Below are 27,470 nucleotides of genomic sequence, written 5' to 3'. Positions count from 1 at the left end.
ACCCAAAAAGACATAGGCTCAATCTAGAAATCCTCTGTGGAAGTGTTAGAGCCTTGCCCTAACATAAAGTATGATACAAGCAAGTAAGATTAGAAGAATCAGTTAAAAAAAAAAAGAATACCACCATGAAGAGCTATTATGGTGAAAGGAATGCTAGGGATATAATTCTGGAAGGAGAAAATGATTCCAAAATATCTACAAGCAAAGTCAAAAAGAATATACAGTTTGGACACAAGGTCAATTAGAATTTCTGGAAGTGATGAAGCAAGAGTTTGAATTGATTTCATAACTAAAATTAAAGTGATGAAAGGAAAATATAGAAAATAAAAGATCTATTGGGGGAAGAATCAAAAAGAATGCTAACAACATGGCATAACAGGTATAAAACCACCTAAAAATGACACCTAGACATGTTTTTTTTTTGGCAAGGCAATGGGGTTAAATGACTTGCCCAAGGTCACACAGTTAGGGAATTATTAAATGTTCGGAGTTACATTTGAATTCAGGTCCTCCTGACTCCAGGGCCAGTGCCCTATCCCATAAACCACCTAGCCACCCCAACATATGTTCTATAGGTTGAATTTTACAATTTAAATTATTCTGGGTAGGAAATACATTGATTTTTTCCTAAAACAAAGTTTACCTTATTTTAGAATACAGTGTTTTATCAATCTTTCACTCAAAGAAAAGACAGTAAAGATACAGCTATATTACTAGATTACCAATATGGAAATGAAACAATCAGATCAATTTAAAAAATAACCAATAAGGATGAATGACAACAGAAAATAGTTTTTAATAAAATACTATTATTTCTCTTCCCATTCAATCAATCAATAAACAGCAGCTGGATGGTCAAAACAGTTAACAGTTTGTTGAATAGATCACTAACTAGGGTAGTGTCCCCATGGGACTCTTGAAATTCCATTTCCTATTACTTCTTTCTAATCTTCACTCTTAAGACTTTCTAATGTGCTATTGGCCCAGTTTTGCTATTCTTGGTCAAGGGAGGCAGGATATTTTTTTTTCCATTCCTTTCTCTAATCTTTTTTGAAAGCTTTAGTTCGTCATCATATACATTTAGTATCAATTCACTTGAGTTCCATTTACTTGTTTGTTCCTAGGGATATGAAAATGACCTTGTAAAACTTATTTACTATCTGATACTTACATAAAAGCCTTATGTTACAACTATTATATACCTTAAGATCATAGAATCTTAGAACTAGAAGAAACCTGAGGTCATCCACATATATCAATACTGGATCCTGTCTACATTATTGCCCTTGAGAGAAAGGATCATATCTTATTCATTTTTGGATTCTCTCCCCTCACCCCCACCAAAGTGCTTACTAAATACTGCTCTTATCAAACAGGTCTTAATTCAGTTAAATCAATCAGCAAGCCCATGAATTGATATAGATGGTTTCTGATTCTCAAATTCTGTGGTTTGCTTATTAAATACTATGTGGCAAATGCTAGGATACAAATAAAAACAAAAACCAGCCCTTGACCTAAAGAAGCTTACATGCTAATGGAGAGGGAATAAATACATAAATAGATACATAAAAGATGAATGCAAACTAGATAGAAAATAAGTTTAGAGGGGAAAGTATTGGTATCAGGAAGGAATAGGTGAAGTCTTTTACAAAAGGGGGTTTTTAATTTCAATCTTAAAGAAGTCAGGGATTTTAAGAGAAGAAGGTGATGAGAGAGATAATTCCAATAAAATCAGAATATTTCATACATTGGTCATGTTATGGAAGTGAAGACAAATAATGACATATTAACACAAGAGTCCTATTAGAAAACTACTGTTATTCAATTCAATAAATAGTAATAAGCTCTATGCAAAACAGGACAAACACAGAAAGAAATTAAATAGATACAATCATGCACTAATTGATTTTTTAAAAGCAGAACTCTAACCCTTATGTGAAATTTAATTTATACTTTGATTCATTAGTAATCATTTTTTTTAATACTTACTGGTAAATGTTCAAGTAATGGAGTTACACTTTCAGAGACATATATTATGCTTCCATCTGTCATGATTGCTAAAAAAAAACCATCAAGAGCCTGAAATTAAACATAATGGTCAGTTAAATGAAAAGAAAAAAATTCATATGATGTTTTGCACACATAGATGTTAACAGCTCATTAGAAGGTGATAATGCATACAAATTTACCAGGTACCAAAAAAACTCCAATTTATACTTTTATATGTCAATAAAAAAACCTTTATTGTGGATAAAGTCATTCAATATTTTTTCATAATAAAACACTGAAATGAGAATAAAATGTTTAAAGATGCATATAATAAAACAGTAGCTTATTGCTGCTTGGCCCAATATAGGTAGCTAGGTAAATCAATTAGTGTCATTACCAGTAACACTGATGAACTATTTTTAGTCTTTTACATGAACGGTGGCCATTAAATTAAGAAAACCACCAAGCATCCTTAAGAGTAGGAAAGTATGTAAAATGTTTATCTTGTATGGTTGAAAAATATGTGTGTACACATTTACATATACAAATTAAACATTTTAAAAAATAAAATTCTTACTCCATTATTCCCTGGCATTTACAAGTGCAGCTTTGAAATAGACTATATTATATTTCCTATTTATTACAAATCAAAAAATATTTTTGGAACTGAGTAAACATTGCTTCAGGAACTTACTAGATATGTCATTGAAAAGTTACTTAACCCTGTTTACCTCAGTTTCCTCATCAACAAAATGATCTAGAGAAGTAAATAAAAAACTACTCCAGTATCTTTGTCAAGAAAACCTCAAATAGGGTCACAAAGAGTCAGACACAACCGAACAAAATATGTACTGCTATTACTAAGATGTATGCACACATTCACATCACATATAAGTTTATCTGCATGAATCAAGTGAGCAAACATTTATTAAATGGTTTATTCTAGACACTGTGGTAGGCCCTAGAAATAAAAATATAAAGAATGAAACAATCCCTACTCAGTCTTATGTCCATGTTATATTCTTCAATCTAGATCTTTGTGCAAACATTTGCCATATTTTTAATGTTTCACTTGAGGATGTAGGAAAAAAATCTAATGAAAGACCTTATTTCAACTTGCTAAAAATTCTTCTCTGACCAGTACATAAAGTGGTATACTGTCATGTCAGCAATAGCTATTTTTATTAGTCAAAGTGCAAATAAGTAGACCAAACACCATACAGCTAAACAGATATATACAAACATATGTTGAAACAATGAAAATTCTACAAGTAGGCCAAAGAAAATTTATTTCAAAATTTAGATTCAAGAATAACACTTACACAGAGATTCTTATCTTTATAAATGCAGACATCAAATTTATTTTGTATAATAGTAAATACTTATAAATTGCCAAAACTATGCTTCAAACAATAAATATATTTGATATAACAGCTAAATTAATACTACTAAATGACTAATTTCTGGAGGAGAAAAAATTAGCCAAATTATAAATTCCACTTCAATTTACTCTGAAATTATAAAAAAGCTAACTGAATGCTTATTTAGTTAGACAATGAATTTTAATTATATATACATGGGCATCAAAAACAAAAACAAAAGTCTTAATGAATATGAGTAAATTTCATAAATCTTTCACTTAATGTCACAAGTCACGTTCACTAATATTTTCCTGCTAACAAATCAGCAACAAATTTATTTAACTTCACAATTAGCTTTTACAACTGACATCAACAAAAGATAAAAATGAATTTTCTTCTTTCTCATCCCTTGTCATAATTAGTCTTATCATATGAAAATATAAGTATATACATTATTGGAGACATTTTTTGGCCTACAGAGCAAAAGATTTTTTTTTTTGATAAATAAATGTTTATTCTTAAATATAAGAGAAAAGTAGGTAGCAGGTGAGGAAAGAATTTATTTATTTATTTAGGTTTTTGCAAGGCAAATGGGGTTAAGTGGCTTGCCCAAGGCCACACAGCTAGGTAATCATTAAGTGTCTGAGACCAGATTTGAACCCAGGTACTCCTGACTCCAAGGCTGGTGCTTTATCCACTACGCCACCTAGCCGCCCCAGGAAAGAATTTAATAAGTAATCTCTGTACTTCTCTAAACTGATTACTTCCTTTACCTTTCTCTCTTATTCAGGCATTTTCTCACCTTTCTATTATTCCTCCTCCACCAAAGCCTGTATACTTTTGCTAGGTTTTCATATAATTGTTTTTAATCTTTAAATATACTTAATGTACAGAGATAGGAGCTATGTAACACTGCCAAACTTCATAAGAAGTGAAAATGCATGATTAGCTTTGATAAAGTGAGCATCTCAACGTTTATATGGCATTTATAACTGGTTCATTCACTAAAATACCATTCCAAAGCCACATCAAGGTATGACAGTAATGCTGGTTTCTTTAAGAAACCCCAAGTCATAGAAAGACCTGAACTCTGATTGGTACAACAAACTGGAATGTTGCAGAATTTCAGGTTTAATGTCAAATTGTCTGCTAACAAAATGCTAGTCAGACTAAATTCCATCACCAAAAGTTAGGTGATGGAATTTTTTTTTTAATTTTTGTGTTTTTCACCACAGTAATTCCAAAAGACCTGAGACAAAGAAGGGTTTTAATCCATGCTTGTAGAAGGGGTACCCACAGCAAAGAAATCAAAGAAATCCTAGATCCCAGAAGTATTGGTTTTCTGAACAGATTTGACAAATTTGATAAAAAAATACACCACTATTAATACTCAAATGAACTTTTGAAAAGTTGCCTCCTACAAAAAAAAATTCTCTTATAAAGAATTTCTAATGAGTTAAGAATGAATTACTTTCTCTAGTAATAACAAAACATAGAGCCATGTTTTATACATTTCTAACCATATTTTTTTTTAACTTCAATGTAAGACAGGTCTTGAATTAGTCAAAGTATATAAAAGAAGATATTTTATCTGTTAAAGCAGAGTAAGTAATTAATATTTTACTTATTGAACAGAGAAGTCTCAGAATAAAGATAATCAAAATATATCTCTTTCTCTTATTAAGGCATCAAAAACTCAAATATATGAAATCTAGGAAAATTTAGTCTTGGTTTGTCAAAGTTGTAATACAAAAATCAAACTGAAGGCACAACTTGAATTAAATCAAAATAAAATCTCTTAATGTTAAAATTTTTTAGGAAGAAGAATTTTTATACCTCTAACATTAATTGTGTAAACTCTTCATTACTAAGGAATGTAGGTTTCCAGTCCTGGCGAATTTCACTGGCATCTGACTGTGCAGTGATTTCTATAAGAGATTAATAAAAAGATTATATTTCACAGTTTTCTACAATAACCACTAGCTAAGAACAATAGCTTTCACTTCTTATTAGGACATAAAAAATATCTATATTTAAAGTTAAAAAACAAGAATTAAAACTTGAAGTTTTCCTTACATCTAAACAAGATAATCAGGATAAATAAAAATTAAGTTCTACTCATGAGTTTTCTTTCATAAATTATCTTTTAAACAAATAAAACCAATATTGAATTCATCTTGCACTACTTAATACATTTATTGAGTTGAAAACTTAAAATACCTTTGTGCTTTCGTAAAAAATCAATGCTTTTCTGTAGAACAGTAGATTTGTCCATTTTCCGAGCATTCCCAGGAAGCATAGATCCCAATTCTTTGATGAGAACATTAAACTGATCTCTGCGCTTCTTCTCAGATTTGTTTCTAGATACTCTAAGGAAAGATCAGCAATCATTCAATGTAGTGTTGGAATCATAATCCAATTTAGTCTAGTGGCCATATTTTTAGGTGACAGAATATTCACAGGAGAACCAATATTTCTTGGTTCAGAATCCAATGCTTGATATTAAGCTTTTTAATTTGTTTCTTAAATAACAATTATACAAATTAATGTGATACTCATTTTGGAAGTTAACAAAAAAAATCATCCATTTATTTATTCAGCATAAGTAAGAAAATATTTACAAAAAGATTACCATTCACATAAAATAAAATTGGACAATGTTCTAAACTTCTTTGAACAAATATTCTTGATTCATTTTATGAATCTTTATATCCTAAATATCAAAGTGTGGATGTCTTGGTTATAATGAAGGAACAAAACACTATTTTGAATACAGACTGTAGATTTATATTTTCAAAAGTCTTACTTAAGGAAACAAAATTAAACATTAAAAAAAACTGGTTTTTATAAAGAACAACAATAACTATATTACTTATAGAAGATTTATGATGTGAAATTAAGTTCATTAACAGGTCAAATAACAAGCACTTAAAGCACTGATCAATTTCATCATGATATAATCCTGTTAATGGAGATGAAAGAAAGTCAATGCCCCAGTACTATGTTATGTTCATTTATTTTAGAAACTTACCATTTCAATTTAAGCTAGGGTGACTTGAAATCAAAGTACTATTTTCAAAAAATCCCATCTTCCATAGAACATTTATGATCAAGATATATAAATATATATACATATATATATATGGATAACATATACCTATATCTGGAAATATTTATACATCAACATCTCTTTGAAAAGTTATATGTAGGACAGCTAGGTGGCACAGTGGATAGAGCACTAGCTTTGGAGTCAGGAGTACCTGAGTTCAAATCCAGCCTCACACACTTAATAATGACCTAGCTATGTGGCCTTGGGCAAGCCACTTAACCCCACTGCCTTGCAAAAATTTAAAAAAAAAGTTATAATGTAAACTTAATGTTTAATGATTTAACCATAACTTGTATTGAGTTCCTCATTTTTCCAACCAGTTTTTAATCTGTATTAATTTAATCCACTACAAATCTAAAATCAATTGTCCTAAGTTTTAAGAATTTTTTGGTATTTATTGATAACCCTATATGAGCAAATGATTTGACAATACTAAAACGCACTAAAGGTCCTTCAAGGAACTGTTTTTATAAATTTATTTCTTTGTAACATGATAATCATGTTCCTATTCATTTGCCTGGTCAAGTTATCTTTTCCAATATCAATTTTTCAAAGGAAGATACACTAAAAAATTCAGGATAAGTTCTCCTATAGGAGCATACTAATATTAAATGATTTTTTCATTTTAACAATACATTTGAATTTTTAAGGCAGCCAATTCAATCAATTCTTTATAAGTACACATCTCAAGTAACCACCTTTTTGCTTTATCCTTGTCATCTTCTTCCACCAGTCCATCAAAAATACTACCGTCATCTCTAAAAGAGACAATAAAACATTAAAACAGAGATGAATGGTATACTTACTATAAAACAGGAAAAAAAAATCATACTACCTGACTTGACCCATATATTGTAACATCATCTTAATCTTTATGATTATTTTACAAAACCAATTAATCATTCAAATTAAAACTTTTCAATAACTTCTATTTATACAGCATATTAAAGACTTACAAAATGTTGTCATTTACCCAAATGTATGTGGCGTATGTAAACATTTCCGTGTGTGTGTGTGTGTGTGTGTGTGTGTGTGTGTGTGTGTGAGTGAACTATATAGGAAAACTAAACAAGCAGATATGAGCATTAGTTCAATTCAAAAAACACCTATTTAACATCTCTTATTGGTCACCACTATGTTAGGCAATTCTGATAAGAAGTTAGATATAAAGCATTAAACCATTGTGCAAAAATAGAAGTCTGTGGAGAGTCATGTTTTTTTTGCCATTGAATGCACAAATTAATATTGAAAATTTTAATAATGCATTTTTAAGTTGTATTCCTTTGTACTGAAGTAAAGCAGTTCACAAAACTATTAGTTTCCCCCACCCCAAATTTGCAAATTTTAAAAACCACCTCTATTATCAGAGGTACCAATATTCTTATTCAACAATATAAAAGTTTCATATTGTTCAGGAATTTGTCATTAGTTCCTGTGGTCAAATTTTTTTCATCTAAAAAAAGATTATGTAACAACTTATCTTAATATGCCCTCTTATCTGACTGCAATCTTCCTTATTTACCTTATCATTACCTCTAAACTATAGCATTGTACTTTACCTACCATTAAAAAAAAAGACAGTTGAATCCAGAGATGAGCCTTAAAAAATAACCATGTTTACATATAAAAACCTTTTTACATATACTTGATATAAATTATTTGTCATTGAAAAATTAATTTAATGTAAAATAGCATCTAATAACATACCTGTCTGCAATTGAGCTCATTTTATGACAACTTATGGTAAAGTACATAACATGCTGCGCTTTCGTCTTGTGGTAGACATTTGTACATCTACCTGGTAAGAAAAGAAATATAGGGTTATTAATCTAATAAAACTAAGTTAGCTTTGTCTGCTGCACATCTTTAACTGAATGAATCACTGGCCTCTCAAGATCAACAAATCAAAAAATTTCATCATCAACCAATTTCTCCTCTAAATCTTTCTATCTTAAATCAATAAATCACTATTCTTCTATTCACTTTATTTTGGCTTGGTAGAGGAAATTTATTGAAATCCTAGCTCTAAAACTTTTAACTTTTTCCTCCCACATAAAAAGTGAAGGGGGAGAGCAAGGGAAAGACTTTGTACAAATACAGAATTTAAGAGTTCCTTCCTTCAAAACATAGGTTTTCCCAATGGAAATAACATATGTGTATGTATATGTATATGTATGACAAATTGTTGTAGAAAACGTCATAAATAAATAAGGAGATAGGGAGAGAGGAAGGAAAGGAGACACAGGAAATTAAAAAACTCAACTCTTCTAAGGACTGGCAACTGAACTGAGCCTGATAGGAATCTTGACAGATTTCACTCTTGAAGAGAACTCTTCTATCCACTTTCATTCATAACTTCAGAATTATTCTAAATTCTTCTCTCATCCTCTGAACCCAATTAGTTGCCATATTTTACTGATTCTAATCTCCATACTGTTTTTCCAATCTATCTTTCTTTGCATTCTTCTAAGCATTTTTAAGTGTTTCATTGAAATGCCTTTCATATACACACATACACAGAATAACACAGTCAATAATATGGTCAATAAAACAAATCATCACACTATTTCTGAAAAACTGTCTCATTCTGTAACTCTTGTACCTCACCTTTTCAAATGGGTGGTAGGCATCATAAGACTTCTATCATAATTGATCACTACATAGCTCACAGTTGCTTGTTTTATTTATTTTATTTGTTAATTTTATTTTTAAATTCCCTACCCAGTTACATGCAAAATCAAGTTTTAACATTTGCTTCCAAAACCTTAAGTTCCAAATTCTCTTCCTTCCTCCCTCCCTACTCCCTACATTGAGAGAGTAAGGTACTTGGTATAGGTTAAAAATGTAGCCATGAAAAATATTACTATAATAGTCATATTGTAAAAATAAACATAACCTCCCCCACACACACAATGAAAGAGAACCTCAAGAACAATAAAGTGAGGGGAAAAAAGTATGATTCAGTCTATATTCAGATACTATCAGTTCTATCTTTGGGATGGATAGCATTCTTTATCACAAGGCCATCAGAGAAACTGCTTCAACATTGTTTTTTCCCCACAGTTGTTACTGCTTCAATCTTATTTCCTCCCACCCCCATTTATTCCATTCTCTCTATCCTTTCACCCTGTCCCTCCTCAAAAGTGTGGTGCATTTGACTACCCTCTTCCACACTGATCACAGTTTTTTTTTTTTTTTTAACATAATAAGATATCAGGGTTTTTTTTTTCTAAATTAAAGGTAATAGTCCTTGGTCTTTGTTCAAACTCCACAATTCTTTCTCTGGATACAGATGGTATTCTCCATCACAGACAGCCCCAAATTGTCCCTGATCGTTGCACTGATGGAATGATCATCACCCCCATGTTGCTGTTAGGGTGTACAATGTTTTTCTGGTTCTGCTCAACTCGCTCAGCATCAGTTCATGCAAATCCTTCCAGGATTCCCTGAATTCCCATCCCTCCTGGTTTCTAATAGAACAATAGTGTTCCATGATATACATATACCACAGTTTGCTAAGCTATTCCCCAATTGAAGGACACTTACTTGATTTCCAATTCTTTGCCACCACAAACAGGGTTGCTATGAATATTTTTGTATAAGTAATGTTTTTATCCTTTTCCATCATCTCTTCAGGGTATAGACGCAGTAGTGGTATTGCTGGATTGAAGGGGATGCATATTTTTGTTGTCCTTTGGGTGTAGTTCCAGACTGCTCTCCAGAAAGGTTGGGTGAGTTCACAGCTCCACCAACAATGTATTAGTGTCCCAGATTTCCCACATCCCTTCCCACATTGATCACTGTCCTTTCTAGTCATATTGGCTAGTCTGACAGGTGTGAGGTGGTACCTCAAAGATGCTTTAATTTGCATTTCTCTAATAAGTAATGATTTAGAGAAAATTTTCCTATGACTATGGATTGTTTTGATTTCCTCATCTGAAAATTGCCTTTGCATTTCATCAGTTTTTAAGTTTTTCAGTTGTTTTCCTTTAAATTCTTATAGTCACTTCACATACTAATATTGTGGTTCTGTTCACTTCATTATGTATCAATTCTTCTTTCATTGTATCATTAATAAACACCATTTCCATTAAATTTATCATATTCATATTAAATATGAATCATTAAATTCCATCAATTAAATATATCTATTAAATTCATATATCACAATTTATTCAGCCATTCTTAAATTTATAGGTATTCATTTTGTTTTAAGTTCTTTATTATAATAAAAATGCTGACATATAGCTATATAAATACTTATGTATATGAATATGGCGCACACACACACACACACACACACAGCCATTCCTTGATATTTGCCAGGTACAGGGCACCCAGAAATATGAAAAGGAATAACTTTAGGCCCCATCCCAATCCTTTATTTTTAATCATTCTGATCATATTTAACCCACCAAACAAGTCAACAACACACTGCACCCATAAAAAAGTTGCAACTTCAAGGAGAGATTAGTATCTTGAACATTTATGCTGAGCTTTGCAGTCATTAGAGTAGCTGCAGTAAATGTTTCACTGATTTCCTTCTCTGATGAAAAAGCATGAAATACAAAGATCATTGCAGGAGAAAGTCATGTGACTGAGATGGGCTGGTAGAGAGACAAAGAGGAGGTGCTCCCAAAGAGAGTGTGTAGTCCTTAGTTCTTTAACACATTGAAACTGTTAACAAAATCTGTTTATAAGAAATGTATATATGCATACTTATAGGAGTAAATGATGGAATAGATAAATAAAATTCACTATTTTCATGGATTTACAAGTTTCTAAAATTTTTTCTTAAGTTTTCTTTATATATTTCTGTTGTTTGCCTGTGATTTTCCATTTACCACAAATTCCTGTTTAATTGTAATTAATCAACCTTCAAATAACCAAACCCTGAATGTGAAAGACAGCCGTATATGTGTGTGTGTGTGTGTGTGTGTGTGTGCCTGCATGTATAAACATATTATAAATATATATGTGTGACCATACTGTGTTGAGTCACTTTGTTTTAAAAAAGTCAATAGAAGACCCTTGAAGGTTTTGAGCACATGATAGGGGCAGGCAAGGACATGATTAGATTTATGATTAGGAAACTACAGCTGACAGTTATGAATAAGATGAAGCAAAAAGAGAATGAATCAAGGACACAAATTAGAATTTGGCTTGGCAAAAGGGGAAGTTATAAAAAAGTGTCATTAAATTGTGCATACCCTTTGACCCAGCAATAACATTACTGTATGTATACTCCAAAAAGGTTGAAGACAGAGAGAAAGAACCCATATGTACATTACTAATACACACACACACACACACACACACACAACTGAAGAACCTACAGTGGTCCCCTACTGACCTTAATATAACATACAAACCCCTCAGTTTGGCTTTGAAAGCTAGTTCTAGCATACCTTTCCAGGCTTATTTCACATTCCTCTTTATCATACATTCTCTATTCCAATCAAACTGGCCTGCTTGGTCTTCCCAAGCCTCAGCCTTTCCTCTCCTGACTCTATCATCTTTGCCCATGCTGCTCTCCTCTGTCTGGAATCCATTTCCTCTTCAGCTCTCCCTCTTAGAAGTTGCAGCCTCCTTCAAGATTCAGTTCATATATAAACTCTCAGAAGAACCCTCCTCAAATGATCAGATCCATGTCTCTGAGAAGAATCCAGGTAGTCCTGACTTTGAGACTGGCTCCATGCTGTGCTGCTTCTCTCTTACTTTTCAAGTAACAGGTTGTGTTTGTTAAATAAATGTCTGTTAGATTGGAACTGATATCTGTATTTCACTTTTTTTAATGATATGCACATTTTATTACATACATCATCACACAATAATCCTAAAAGGGAAGCATTACAAATACTACTGTCCTCATTTTATAGATTAAGAAAATTTAAGTGGCTTGCTCTAGTCCCAAAACTCATGCCTTAAACTCTATTCATTATACAGACTGTCTTAACTGTCCCTAACAATATACAGTCTAAATGGATTTATTGTTGATAATAAAAATCAAAACATAACCCTGTATTCTACCTTTTAATACCACAGCATTTCTGAAAGAATGAAAGTTTTCCCTGATTACAATTTTAACTGCCCCAAAACTAGAAAGCACCTGAGTTGCAATTACTACTTGTATTTTCTTTAGAAGGTGCTATAAGCAGAGCTGTCAAAATGACAGCCACATGAAACATTCACAAGCATAACAATTAAAATGTAACTGGGAAATTTAAAAAACTAAATAAAAATGCAACAGTCCTCCTCTTTGTCTCCTCAATCAAATCCTGTCTCCACTTAAAAGATATCAAATTGATCTTTGTAATGTACCTTGTCTGATCATGTCATTCCCTATTCAATAAACTTCAGTGGCTTCCCTAAATACTCCAGAATCAAATAACATCCACTCCATGTTACAATGAAAACTCCAGTCTCCATCTTTTGTACATGCTCTCCCTTGTCTACTCTCCCTCTCAGAATACTTGGTTTTCCTTATGACTCAGGGTCAGCTATTACCTTCAGCAGGAGGCCTTTTATGAGTCCACTAGTTATAACTTAACACTTTCTTTTCTAAGGTTACCTTTTATCTACTTGTATTTATCTTGTACCCAGCTTCCGAAATTTGTGCTGCCTTCCTCATTAGAACATAGTTTTCCTGAGGGTGGAGACAATTTTGCTGTGATTTGTATATCTGGCATATAGGTGCTTAATAAATTGCTTGATGACTGATAAAAGTGACATGCCCAGGGTCAAACAAGCCGTAATGACAACACTGAAACCAGATCCTCTGATTTCCAAATTGGTGCTCTCTCTGACACAACTTTGTTCTAACATTAGGAATCAACTACATGTGCAAGGCAAAAGTCAGCAGACTAACAAGTGAATGGGTCCCAACTGTCAGTCCAATAAAAAGCCTCCCCTTGTATTCCTCAAGACAGTATCAACTGAAAGTTAGTGCAGCAAAGGGGTGAGAGGATGTATTAAAGGGACTTTCTTTTGGGTTGCAAACTAGGCACACGTTTCACAAGGAAGTGGAGTAGTAACCACATCTGAAATTTATAGGCACAACATTGTGCTGATTTATTTTGCTTTCTCATAGGTTACAAGGGAAGGCTTTTATGGAGAAAGGGGTAGGGAGAGATGGGGGAAGATTTAATAAGTAGAAAAAGTGATGCAAAAAAAGTGAAGAAGAGGAGTACCTGAGTTCAAATCTGACCTCAGATACTTAATAATTACCTAGCTGTGTGGCCTTGGGCAAGCCACTTAACCCCATTGCCTTGCAAAAAAAAAAAAAAATCATTATATGGGGCAGCTAGGTGGCACAGTGGATAAAGCACCAGCCCTGGAGTCAGGAGTACCTGGGTTCAAATCCGGTCTCAGACACTTGATAATTACCTAGCTGTGTGGCCTTGGGCAAGCCACTTAACCCCATTTGCCTTGCAAAAAAAAAAAGTGAAGAAGAGTATCAATGAAACATTAGAAAGACAGAGGGGGGGGGAAACGTATGGAAGCTCAGAAGCAGAAGCAGACAGAAAATGTAGTTTTGTTACCATCATGCTAAAATTAATAAGCATGTAAAAATCTAATTAACAGTTCAAAGTTAATGTGAACAATTTCACCTATAAGCCTTTTTTGCTGTTCCTTATCTACCAAAATATTCACATCTATTTAGGTTTGTTAAATGCATAATAAAAAACGTAAAGAAATTTTTAAAGAATCCATCTGATACAGCCATGTGCATCAAGAAAAATACTAAGTCTCCATACTCTACCTATGTCCTTGTATGTGACTTGAACAATTTTAATATATAATATACTAATAAATTATATTGGGTTTTTATTTGTTAATAAAAATGAAAATAAAATAAAACCTTCATCTTAAAGTTCAATAAAATATCCTCTTTAAAACTGAGGATAGGGGAAATTTTTTCCAGTTACTAGAATCTAAAATTTATTAATCATAAATGATGAAGTAACTTCCAGGAATTAAGCTTTTTATATAAGGAAGTTGAGTTCAAAGTCATCCAGTGGTAGCACTCAGCAGCTGAATAAGTACTATATTACTGTCTTATGACAAAAAGTCATTATTGTCATAGGCCTTGTAAAAATCTCAACAAAAAATAATCTTTCTAAATACTCATGGAAAGGTACTATAATTGTCAAATAATTTGCTGAATATGTTACTAAATCAGAAAATGTTAATAAGAAATCAAATATGGAAATAGTCTATTTTATTTTCTTCCAAGAAATATAAAAGTCTCTTGTGGAATAGTAGTCTCCATTCTCTCCCACTGGTTGACTTCAGCAGCTTTCACAAACTCAATTATCATCTTTATGCAAATGTCTCTCTAGCTTCAGATTTTCAGCCATTTCTATACACCGAACTTTTGGATGGGGTGGTTAGGTCTTTGTTATTTACCCACTGAAGTCTAAATTCTGACATCATCTTACTGCAATTCAGAAGAGGGTGACTGGATCCTGATCTTCTTCTAAGCTCTATTACAAAACATACCTGAGATCAGACTTGGTTTTCCATCTCATTCCCAGATTCTGTTTCTGTACCCTGCTGGCTCAAAATACTTGCTGGCCTCTGCCCCCATCTCTGCTTCCTCTCAGAATTTGGCTTTGTCTCCTGTGATCTCCCTGATAGGACACATCTAGATGTCAGAGTTCAGATCATCTTGCTTCAGGCTTCTTGGAGGGCCCACAGGTGAATGCTGCCAGAGTACCAGTCCTTCTGTGTTTTCACTCACCCACCAGGAGCTGACTTTGTCCCCGAGACTGGCCTGGGTATGAATCTCAGAGTTCCCCTTATGTGGTTCCAACAGGGATTAGTCTCTGTTTACTTGAGATCCTCCTGGCTTCTGGGACATCCTCAACACTACCCAAAGACCCTGCAACCAGAATGTCCACAAGCTCCCAGACATATTGTACAGTTTTCGACTGAATGCAGATGCTTATTGGTGTTGAGTCTCTGGTTTTATAGAGTTATTGATTCTTTTGGCATCCCTTTTCACAGGGTATTTAGACAGGTTCCCTCTTCTTCCCTCTTCTCATCTTACATGAAAGCAATGAAAAATTACCTACAGAAGTCTCAAAAGAATCTATAAATTGGACTCAAATCCAAAAGCTCATAGGAGAGCTTAAAAAATAATTTTTTAAAAATTAAAAAATCAAAGAGAGGAAGAAGAAAAATAGAAAAAGGAAATGAGTCATGCAGGAAAATTCTGAAAAACTGAAAAAAGAAATCAACTCCTTTAAAAGTAAAAATAACCAACCAGAAAAAAGAATGCAACTCAGCACAGAGCAAAATCAACCAACTAGAAAAGGAAGCACAAAAATTAACTGAAGAAAATAAGACCCTAAAAATCAGAATTGGACAAACAGAAACCAATGAATCTATGAGACAACAAGATTCCATCAAACAAAGTAAAAAGACTGAAAAAAATTGAAGAAAAGGTAAAGTACCTTTTTAGGAAAAACAAATAACCTGGAAAGTAGATCCAGGAGAGATAATTTACAAATTACTGAACTACTAGAAAGTCTAGATCAAAATAAGAACTTGGAAACATCTTTCAGGAAATTGTCAGGGAAAGCTGTCCAAATCTGCTAAAACAAGAAGACAAAATAACCACTGACAGAATACACAGAAATCCTCAAGAAAGAGAGTCCAGGGTAAAAGCTCCAATGGCTATCATAGCCAAATTCCAGAATTCTCAAATAAAGGACAAAACATTGCAAGCAGCAAAAAAGAAGTAATTTAAATACAAAAGGAACACAATCAGACTTAACACAGGACTTATCAGTTTCAATACTGAAGGACCTGGAATACCTTACATCAGAGGGCAAAGGACCTTGGATTTCAAACAAGAATTTACTACCCTGCAAAATTCAACATATTCTGTCAGGGGAAAAAAAATGGATGTCCAACAAAATAGAGGACTTCCAAAATTTCCTGAGAGATGACCAGAACCAAACAGAGAATTCAATCTCCAAATAAAAGACTCAAGAGATGCATAATAAGATAAACAAGATGGGGAAAAAACCAAACGAAAACAAATGTTAGTCAAGAATATCAAATTGTATACAACTCTATAAGGGAAGATACAACATTTCTAACTCTTGAGAACTGTATTTCTCTTAGGATAATTAAAGGATTGAATATAATTGAAGAGATTGGATTTAGAGGATCTGGGTATGGTTGGTTTTCTTGTCTTTCTATTGAACAAGATTACTATCATCACTATGAGACAAAAAGCCCAGATGAAAAGCTGGGGTGTTTACTCTAAATTTATATGTCTTAGTTTCCTTTGACCTAATTTAATCAAATCTTACTGAAAAAGTTTAACACTTTTTTGTGATAAGGACATCCTAAACTGGGTGGTCTAGAGTCAGTGTCTCCCATCCCTTACAATCAAGTGTAAAGTTCTTAAGAGAGACTTTCAGAGCATTTAGAGAATGAGAAGTGACTTTAGGGGCAAAGAATGGTAAACTATTTAGAATTCATACTTAATGCATACTTCAGTTAAAAAGGGTTTAAAGATCATGGTTGAGGAACTAAAGTGGGGGAAGGGGGATGTGGGAGAGGGTATGCTAGGGGTGGGGTACAAATGGTTCATGAAATGATTTGGCTTTGCATTATGCTTTAGCTCATGAGAATTGTGTCCTTGGAGGATAACTGAATTTGATGTCATTCATGAATCTGGAGAACTGTATTTCTAATGTGACAGAAGAGGAGAGGTTACTTAGTGACTATGAGAAAATGTTGTACATCAACATCAATGTTGTACAATCAACAATCAATTTGTGATTGTACTTTGACAGTACTTTTGAGCTTACCAAGCAATCAATTAATCAACTTCTGATTGATGGCACTTTGATTGATAGTGCTTCTATTGATAAATAACACCAGGTGAAGAGAGACACAAAGAGCTATTATAAGTAAAGAGAAAGAAGGGAGAATGTAAAGGCTAAGTAAATTCTATTCAATAGATCTGTCCCAGAGAGGGAAATAAGATACATTCCCACTTAGATTTAAAAATTTATCCAAAATTTTAATGATGGGGGCCACCTCAACCTCCCTCTCTCAGAACTAGATAAATCTAACCACAAAATGAATAAGAAGTTAAGAAGATGAATAAAAATCTTAGAAAACTTAAATATGATAGACCTCTGGAGAAAACTTAATGGGGATAGAAAAGAATATACCTTTTTCTCTGCAGTACATGGCATCTCTACCAAAACTGACCATGTACCAGGGCATAAATATCATATAATCAGATGCAGAAAGGTAGAAATAATAAATGATACTTCTCAGATCATGATGCAATAAAAATTACATTAATAAAGGTCATGGAAAGAAAACTAAAAATTAACTGAAACCTAATTAATTTAATTTTAAAGAATGAGTAGATTAAACCACAAATCACAGGAAAAAAATCAATAATTGCATCCAAGAAAATGAAAACAATGAGACATCATACCAAAATTTATGAAATGCAGCCAAGGCAATTTTTATTGGAAACTTTTTATTTCTAATGCTTATATAAAGTAGAGATAGAGGAGAACAATGAATTGGGAAGCAACTAAAAAAATTACAAAAAAGAACAAATTAAAGATTCCCAATTAAATACCAAATCAGAAATTCTGAAAATCAAAGGAGAGATTAACAAAATTGAAAGCAAGAAAACCCTTGATAATAAAACTAACAATTGGTTTTATGAAAAAAAAAGATACAGATTAGTTAATCTGTTTTTTTTTAAAAAGAGGATAACTGAGGGCAGAGCCAAGATGGCAACAAGAAGGGATTGAGTTTTATGAGCTCTCTGATAAAATTCATCAGCTAAAGAATCTATCTAAACTTTCAAGAGACAGAACCCACAAAGGGACCCAGTGAGGCAGTTATCCTACTCAAGGTAACCTGGAAAAGAGCAGAAAGGCTCTGCTCCCCGGGGTCGGAGAGGCGGCCCACCAGAGGGGTGGCCCACCAGAGCCAAAGAACCTCAGCCTCTCGGAGGCAGCCCCAGGGCGCTGGGGGTCTCAGCTCACAGCAGTGGGGGAGTCTCCTGAGCTGCACCCCGAGGAGCACCGGGCACAAAGTGGGGGAACAGCGGGGGGGACGGACCTCTGCCAGAGCTAGCACGTGGAGCCCAGCCCTCAGGGCACACAGCAAGCAGCATCTTCTTTCCCCAACCCTGATTCAGGAAACAGAAGCTGGCAGAGCAGGTAAGCAGGAGCCCCCAGGGCATGAGCCCATTGAGCTGAGGGAGGGGAGTGAAGAGAGACTGCAGAGCTCTGTCCTCTGCCCCTGAAACAGGACTCTGGGGCTCTGACCACATTCAGATCCTGACCACAGTCTAGGCCCCCCCCATAGAACAGGAGCCCCCTCCCCCCACATCAGCCCCGTGGCAGAGGGGGGCACTTATGGTCATTCACAGACCAGGAGGGAGGACAGAACCTCACACACTGAGACCCTTGTGGGAGTGTCCCAAAAGTTCAAGAAACACCCCAAACCAGGCCCAGGCTGGGAAAATGAGCAAGCAGAGAAACAAAAAGAAGACTACTGAGAAATATTTTGCAAATGAGCCCAAGAAGGACCAAAATACTCAGTCTGAAGATGAGGAAACACAAGCTCCTGCATCTAAAGACTCCAAGAAAAACAGAAATTGGGTTCAGGCTATGATATAGCTCAAAAAAGACTTTGAAAATCAAATGAGGGAGTTGGAAGAAAAACTGGGACAAGGAAGGAGAGAGATGCAGGAAAAACATGAAAATGAAGTCAGCAGCTTAGTCAAGGAAATCCAAAAAAATGCTGAAGAAAATAGCATGCTAAAAACCAGCTTAGGTCAAATGGATAGAACAGTTCAAAAAGTTATTGAGGAGAAGAATGCTTTAAAAAGCAAAATTGGCCAGATGGAAAAAGAGATAAGAAAACTCTCTGAGGAGAACAAATCCTTCAGACAAAGAATAGAATTCAGGGAGATTGATGAATTTAACAGAAATCAGGAATCAATACTTCAAAACCAAAAAAATGAAAAATTGGAAGAAAATGTGAAATATCTCATTGAAAAAACAACTGATATGGAAAACAGACTTAGAAAAGATAATTTAAAAATTATTGGAATACCTGAAAGTCATGATCAGGAAAAGAGCCTTGACATCATTTTCAAAGAATTACTACAGGAAAATTGCCCTGATATTCTAGAAGCAGAGGGCAAAATAGAAATGGAGAGAATCCACCAATCCCCCAGAGAAAGAGATCCCAAAAAAACAACCCCTAGGAATATTATAGCCAAGTTCCAGAACTCCCAAGTCAAAGAGAAAATATTACAAGCAGCCAGAAGGACACAATTCAAATATCGTGGAGCTGAAGTCAGGATCACACAGGACTTAGCAGCAGCTACATTGGAAGCTTGTAGGGCTTGGAATGCAATATACCAGAAGGCAAGAGAGCTTAGAATACAGCCAAGAATGAACTACCCAGCAAGGCTGAATGTCCTCTTCCAGGGAAAAAGATGGACTTTCAATGAACCAGGGGAATTTCAAAGGTTCCTTTTGGAATGGCCAGAGCTGAACAGAAGGTTTGATCTTCAGATACAGGACTCAGGTGAAGCATGGAGATTGGAGGAATGGGGGGAAACATGAGGGACTTAATGAGGATGAACTGCATGTATTCCTGCATAGAAAAATGACAGATAATACTCATATGAACCTTCTCAGTTAATAGAGCAGGTAGAGAGAGCTTTTATAGTTGAAGCACAGGAGAAAGCTGAATTCGAAGGTTAAATATGGTGTAAAAATGGAGTCAATAGGAAAAAAAAGGGAAATGGAATGGGAGAAAGAAAGAGGAGAGGGGGAATAGTCCAAGATATTTCACATAAGATTTTTTTTTATTACAGTGATATGGAAGGGGGGAGGCAAGGGGGAATGAGGGAAACTTTGCTCTCATCAGAGATGGCTACTCAATGGGGTATAGACATCTGGAGTAAGAAGGAGGGGGGGAGCAGGGGGAAGGGGTGGGGATGTGAATAAAGGAGGAGAGGATGGACCATGGGGGCAGAGTGGCCAGATATAACACATTTTCTTTCTTACTTCTTTCAAGGGGCTGGGAATGGAAGGCCTGCCCAGGACTACAGGGCCAGGTGGATTCTGGGCCTAAGGGGTGGTAGGGGGGGCTCAGGGCTTCTTGGCCCTGGGACCAGGGATCTGTCTGCTGCGCCACTCAGCTACCCTACAGCAGAGTCATAGTGAAAGGAGAGAGAAAATATAGTACATGGTAGTGGAGAAATAAGAAAGGAGGGAGTTGTGATCAGCAATGGCAAAGGTGGAAAAATATGGAAATAACTTTTGTGATGGACTTATCATAAAGAATGAGATCCACCCATGACAGAGTTGTTGGTGTTGGAACAAAGACTCAAGCACATTTTTTGTTATGATTATTTGGGGGAGGGTTGCAGGGCAAGTAGGGCTGGATGGCCTGCCTGGGGCCACATAGCAGGGTGATCTTTGAGTGCCTGGGGCAGAATTTGGACCCAGGTGCTCCTGGCTCAAGGGCCAATGCTCTGTCTGCCACCCAGCCACCCCTACTATTATTACTATTTTATTTTATTTTGGGTCTTTTTTTTCTTTCTCTTTTTTTTAGTTTTTGCAGGGCAGTGGGGATCGGGTAGCTTGCATGTCACATGGCTGGGTGATTGTTGGGTTTACGAGGCTGGATGTGGATTCAGGTGCTCTTGCCTCCAGGGTTGTTGCTTTGTCCATTGCGCCACCTGGCCATACCTACAATTATTACTATTATTATTTTTTTATTTTAATTTTTTTCCTCTCCCCTTTACTTTTTTTTCACCCAAACAAGTCTATCTATATTCATGGGGGAGGAGGAGGGGTATTTTGTTTACTTGTAAACAAGAATATTTTATTAATGTAAAAAAAAAAACATTTGTACAAAATGAGAATAAAAAAATAAATGTAAAAGAAAAAAGAAGATAACCAAATTACTGGTTTCAAAAATGAAAAAAGGTGAACTAACCACCAATGAGGAGGATATTAAAAAGATAATTTGGAGTTATTTTCTCATACTGTATGTCAATAAATTTGAAAACCTGAGGGAATAGATATTGGATAGATATTTACAAAGTATGAACTGCCTAGATTAGCAGAAGAATTAATAAAACACATAAATAAAACTCATTTCAGAAAAAGACATTGAAGAAACCATCAATAAACTCCTAAACAAAAAGTCTCCAAAGTGAATTATAACAAAGATTTTTATTTTATTTTATTTTAATTTCTTAGGGTTTTTTTTTTTTGCAAGGCAATGGGGTTAAGTGGCTTGCCCAAGGTCACATAGCTAGGTAATTATTAAGTGTCTGAGACCAGTTTTGAACCCAGGTACTCCTGACTCCAGGGCCAATACTCTATCCACTGTGCCACCTAGCCGTCCCTCATAACAAAGATTTAAGGAAAAATTAATTCCTAGTCTACATATTTTAAAAAAATAGGGAGAAGTTGTTCTACTAAATTCCTTTTATGACACATATGGGTGCTGATACCTAAACCAGGAAGAACCAAAACAAAGAAAATTATAGACCAATTTCCCTATAGAACATTGATGCAAAAATATTAAAATAAAATTTTAGCAAAGACATTACAGCAAGCTATTATTAGGATAATGCCCTATGATTGGATAGGATCTATACCAGGTATAAGATGGTTCAATACTAGGAAAACACTCAACATAATTGAACACATCTATAACAAAACCAACAGAAATCATATGATTATCTCAATAGATGCTGAAGCCTTTGATAAAATACATTTATTCCTATTAAAAAACTAGAAACTTTAGGAATAAATGGAGTTTTCCTTAAAATAAAAAGCAGTATCTATCTAAAATCATCAACAAATATTATATATAATGGGGAAAAACTAAGAGCAGTTCCAGTAAGATCAGGGGAGAAACAAGGATGCCCATTATTGCCATTATTATTCAATATAGTATAAGAAATTAGCTTTAGCAATAAAAGAAAAAAGAAATTGAAGCAATCATTCTTTGCAGATGATATGATGGTATACTTAGAGAGCCCAAGAAAATCATCTTAAAAAACTCCATGAAACAATTAACAAATTCAGCAAAGTAGCAAGATATAAATTAAACCTACATAAATAATCAGCATTCTATAAATGAACAACAAAAGCCCAAGAGCAAAAAACAGAAAAAGAAATTCCATTTAAAGTGCCTGCAGACAACATTAAATACTTGGAAATCTACCTCCCAAGACAAACCCTTATCAATGGACCAAAAGAGGACAAGTTTATAATTCTGGATGGTTTTAGTGCTAGAGTAAGATCAGATTACCAGATATGGCAGGGAATCCTTGGGAGGAATGGATTGGGAAACGGCAACAGCAACATTCTACTGAATTTCCTGGATGTACCCTTGTAGCAAACACTTGCATCTATTAGACTATGTGACTGTAAGAAGAAGAGACAGATAGGATGTGAAAATGACCAAGGCAATATGTGGTGTAGAGTGCTGGACTGATCACAGACTCATCCTCTCTAAGCTAAATATTCACATTCAACCAAAGCATTGGCCCCAAGGCAAAATGAATACTAGAAGAATTATTGGCAAGAGATTAGAGTGTCTCTCTGAGCAGCTTGTTGCTAACTTGGAGGAAAAACTGAGCCAACACACAGTTGGCAACAGTAGAGCAGAAAAGAAGTGGGTAGTTTTCAAAGACAGCACTGCGTTTGCTCATCTGGGCCAGAACATTTGCCAAACCAAGACTCATTTGATGAAAATGATGGAAAAGTACAGAAGCTGCTAAATGAATTCCACAGAATTTACCAGCAGGACAGTTCTTCCATTTCTAAGAAGGCAGCATTTAATTCCATCAAAAGTAAAGTCCAAGAAAAGCTTAGAGAGATGCAGGGCTCTTGGTTCAGTAAGAAGGCAGATGAAATTCTATTTTATGCAGATAGTAACAAACCAAAATTATTTTATGATGACCTGAAGGCTCTTTATAGGCCAAAGACATACGGTGCATCTCAACTACTCAGTGCTGATGGATCCCCACTGACTAACAATAGGGCAGGAGCCTACAGAGATAAGCTGAACACTTCCATAGTGTTCTTAACAGACCATCAATCAATGCAGAAGTCATACCGCTTACCTCATGTTGAAGTCAATCAGTCCTTGGCTGAAATTCCAACTGCAGAAGAGATTTTGAATGCCATTAGGCTCCTTTTAAATGGCAAAGCACCTGGTGCTGATTCTATTCGAGCTTAGATCTACAAAGTGTGAGGGGGTCCACTGCTCATCCAAAACTGACCGAAATTTTCCAGATTATATGGCATGAAGAGATTATCCCCCAAGAAGTCAAGGATGTCTCCATGTGTATCTCTACAAAGGTAAAAGGGACTATATTGTTCTGTGACAATCACAGAGGTATTTCTCTTCAGTCAGTGCTGGTAAGATTCTTGCCAGAGTCCTTCTCAATAGGCTAATTCTTCACCTTCAAGTTGGTCACCATCCTGAAAGTCGGTGTGGCTTCAGAAAGGGTCGAGGAACAGTTGATATGATGTTTGCTGCATGACAACTCCAGGAAAAATGCCAGGAACAAAAGAGAGGTCTATATAAAACATTTGTAGATCTGACCAAAACCTTTGATACTGTCAGTCATGAGGGTTTATGTCATGAAATTATATCAAAATCTGGTTAGCCAAAGAAGTTCATCAGTACTGGACATCAATTCCATGATGGTATGCTTGCCTGGCTTCTGGATAGTGGATAAAGCTCTCAAGATTTCCCAGTCACCAATGGAGTAAAACAAGGATGTCCTTGCTCCCATACCTTTTTAGCATGATGTTTTCAGCCATGTTATCAAATACCTTCAATGAGGATGAACAGGGCTTCAAGGTCAGCTACCACACTGATGGCAAATTCTTTAACTTGAAAAGGCTACAAGCCAAGACCAAAGTGGAGAGAGTGTTGGTACATGATCTTCTGTTTGCAGGTGATTGATCTTCTCAATGCAGCCTTGGAAGCTAAGATGCAACAAAGTATGGATCAATTCTTTGCTGCTTGTGCTAATTTTGGTCTAACAATCGAGACCAAGAAAATACAGGTTCCATCAGTCAGCACCACACCATCCAAATGTGGAACCATCAATTACAGCAAATGGAGAAGTTTTGAATACTGTGGACAACTTCACTTACCTTAGCAATGTCCTTTCCAAGGAGCTACACACTGACAATGAAGTTGACACTTTCATAGCTCAGTATTTGGAAGACTCCAAAAGAAAGTGTGGGAGAAAAGAGGTATTAGACTGACTATGAAATTGAAGGTCTATAGAACTGTGGTGCTGACTTTATTGTCATATGCCTGCCAAACCTAGACAGTCTACCAGCACTATGTCAGGAAACTGAATCTTAGGAAGATTCTGAAGACCACCTAGCAGGAGAAGATATCAGACATTGAGGTCCTTTCGTGAGCTAAACTGCCTAGCAGTCCAACATTACTACAGAGAGTGGTTGCACTACAGTGAGCATGTTGTTAGAATGCCAGATGTAGGATTGCCCCAAAAAACTATTTTATGGAGAATTCACACAGGGCAAGGGCTCACAGCAGGGTCAGAAGAAGTGATACCAAGACACCCTGAAGAACTTTAGAAATGATTGTACAGTATGGGCGACACTGTCACAGGACCACCCAACATGGTGTGCCCTCATCAGTGAGGGTGCTGCACTCTACGAGGAAAGCAGAATCGAAGCAGTTCAAAGAAAATGTGACATCTGTAAGTTTAGAGTACCTACTCCAGGTGTTCACATGGACTCTTTGTGCCCAACCTGTGGTACAGCATTCCAAGCTCTACCATACTATATTTGTCTCAAGCATAGTGATGTCATTTTGTGCTTTTTTTTATAACAAAGGACAAGAACCAACCAACACTCATTTTTATTTATTTATTTTTGAATTTTACAATTTTCCCCCTAATCTTACTTCCCTCCTCCCACAGAAAGTAGTCTGATAGTCTTTACATTGTATCCATGCTATACATTGATCAAAATTAATCCAACATTAACTTTGCTTTCATTTATTTATTTTACTTTTTATTTAAGGCAATGGGGTTAAGTGACTTGCCCAAGATCAAACAGCTAGGCAATTATTAAGCATCTGAGGCCGGATTTGAACTCAGGTACTCCTGATCCCAGGGCCAGTGCTCTATCCACTGCGCCACCTAGCTGTCCCCCAACATTCACTTTAAAAAAATTTCTCATGTATTTTTTTCCTATCTCACAGACTTCTTTCTTTTCCCTTAATCTTCATTCCTCATACCAAAAAAGCCTAATCTGCAAACATGTTAAATATAAATGTGTATGTGCATCATTCACCTGACTGCTGCTGAGGGGAGTGGGGTGGGAAAGGAGGGTGAAAGGAAATCATGTAACTTAAAACTATGCATATGCATGTGGTTAAATATTGAAAAACTTTCATAACATGTAAGTAGAAAATTAATTAACCAATTAAAAAATCAATTTTTAACAAGTCTTTCCTGAGGTCTTCTTTTCTCCCTCTAAATTGTCATGCTTCATAATCCTGTCAGCTTCTACTGATTCAATGACTATCTCAATATAGGTAATTCTCCGATCTTTTTATTCAACTCTCTTTCCCTAATCTGTCATCCCCCATTGACTCAGACATTTCAAATGCAAACATGTTCAAAACAGAAATCATTAGCTTTCCTCCTTTAAACTTTCCCTCTCCTCAACTACTTGATTACCACCTTCCCAGTCACTCAAACTCCTAAACTAAATGTCATCCTAAATTCTTCACTCACTTGACACATATATCCAATTTGTAGTCAAATTATTATCATTCTACCTTCACAAAATCTCTCATCTATATTCCTTCTCTCCTCTTGACACAGCCACCACAGTGGGACAGGCCCTCCTTACCTCACATTTGGAATGTCCTAATAGTCTGGCATATCCATTCCAGTCTATCCTCTCCTTGGCTGCCAAAAGGATCATAGGGTTTCCTTACTCAATATACTCCAGTGGTTCTCTGTCACTTCCAGGGTCAAATATAAAATAGCAGTGTGGTATTTAAACCACATTATAACCTGGGCCCTTCCAACTTTTTCAATCTTCTTACATTTTTGTTTCCCTTCACGCATTCTACAATTCTTCTTGCTGGCCCTCATCTATCACACTTCCAATGAACTGACTGTGCCTTTTCAAAGTCTGTCTTCCTGCCTTCAACACTCTTCCTACTCATCTCTGTCTACTGAGTCAGTTCAAATTCCCACTTCTTATAGATGTTGTTTCCTGGTCTTCCCACAACACTCCCCTAACCTTACTCCTTGTTAATGTTTTCCTTCTGAAATTATATTTTATATGTACATAGGTTTTTGTATGTTGTTTCTTCCATTAAATGTGAGCTTCTTAAAGGCAGGGACCATGACTGGAACATAATAAATACCTACTAAATGCTTGTTAAACAACAATTTCTATGAGGAGCTGGGCTTGGCTGGCACCTTTCGTCAGACCATCACTGCTAGAAATTACATTTTCACACACTCTACTTGCTGTTGCTCACATGACATTTCCTATCTCTATTCCTCTGCATGGGTTATACTTAGAATGTAACCTCCATCCCTACCTCTGCCTCTCAGTATTTAGAGCAAACATCAGTTCCCAAATAAAGTACTTGTTAATTAATTACTCCAGGTGATACTATCCCCTTCCAGAATTTACCTTGTGTTTCCTTTGTTTATATTTTGAATTTAATTTTCTGTATATGGTATATTCCCTCAATTCCCATTCCAACTTTCCATAGACTGTAAATTACTTGAGGGTAAGACTGTTCCCTAGCATAAGGTCTGGAACACTTAAGGTGTTCAATAAGTGCTTTCCAATGATACTAAAAATAGTTTACATATCTCTTATTGTTCATAAGAGATGCTAATCAATATAATTTTCCTGGGACATGGTAATTCATTGTGCCAGCCCTTTCCT

General features: G+C 35.2%; 1 protein-coding gene across 9 annotated transcripts in view; it reads right to left on the bottom strand.

The window, feature by feature from the left end:
• CLOCK (clock circadian regulator) overlaps positions 1 to 27,470 on the bottom strand; it is a 125,422-nt gene that overhangs the window by 50,539 nt on the left and 47,413 nt on the right. For 6 of the 9 annotated variants that reach the window (XM_074229402.1, XM_074229403.1, XM_074229401.1 and 3 more), the window contains 5 exons: positions 8,167 to 8,257; positions 7,158 to 7,217; positions 5,571 to 5,719; positions 5,187 to 5,278; positions 1,990 to 2,079 (listed from right to left, as the gene is read on the bottom strand). In XM_074229402.1, the coding sequence (XP_074085503.1) occupies positions 1,990 to 2,079; positions 5,187 to 5,278; positions 5,571 to 5,719; positions 7,158 to 7,217; positions 8,167 to 8,213 (438 nt within the window). In that variant the 5' untranslated portion in view covers positions 8,214 to 8,257. Of the gene's footprint in view, positions 1 to 1,989; positions 2,080 to 5,186; positions 5,279 to 5,570; positions 5,720 to 7,157; positions 7,218 to 8,166; positions 8,258 to 23,623; positions 24,498 to 24,668; positions 27,468 to 27,470 lie in introns of those variants that run through there. The other 3 variants (XM_074229406.1, XM_074229405.1, XM_074229408.1) reach the window with 3 other exon arrangements.

The sequence above is a fragment of the Macrotis lagotis genome, chromosome 3, assembly GCF_037893015.1.
Source record: "Macrotis lagotis isolate mMagLag1 chromosome 3, bilby.v1.9.chrom.fasta, whole genome shotgun sequence".
Taxonomy (NCBI): domain Eukaryota; kingdom Metazoa; phylum Chordata; class Mammalia; order Peramelemorphia; family Peramelidae; genus Macrotis; species Macrotis lagotis.
Note: the sequence above shows the minus strand (reverse complement) of the source record. Positions and strands in the feature narration are given on the sequence as shown.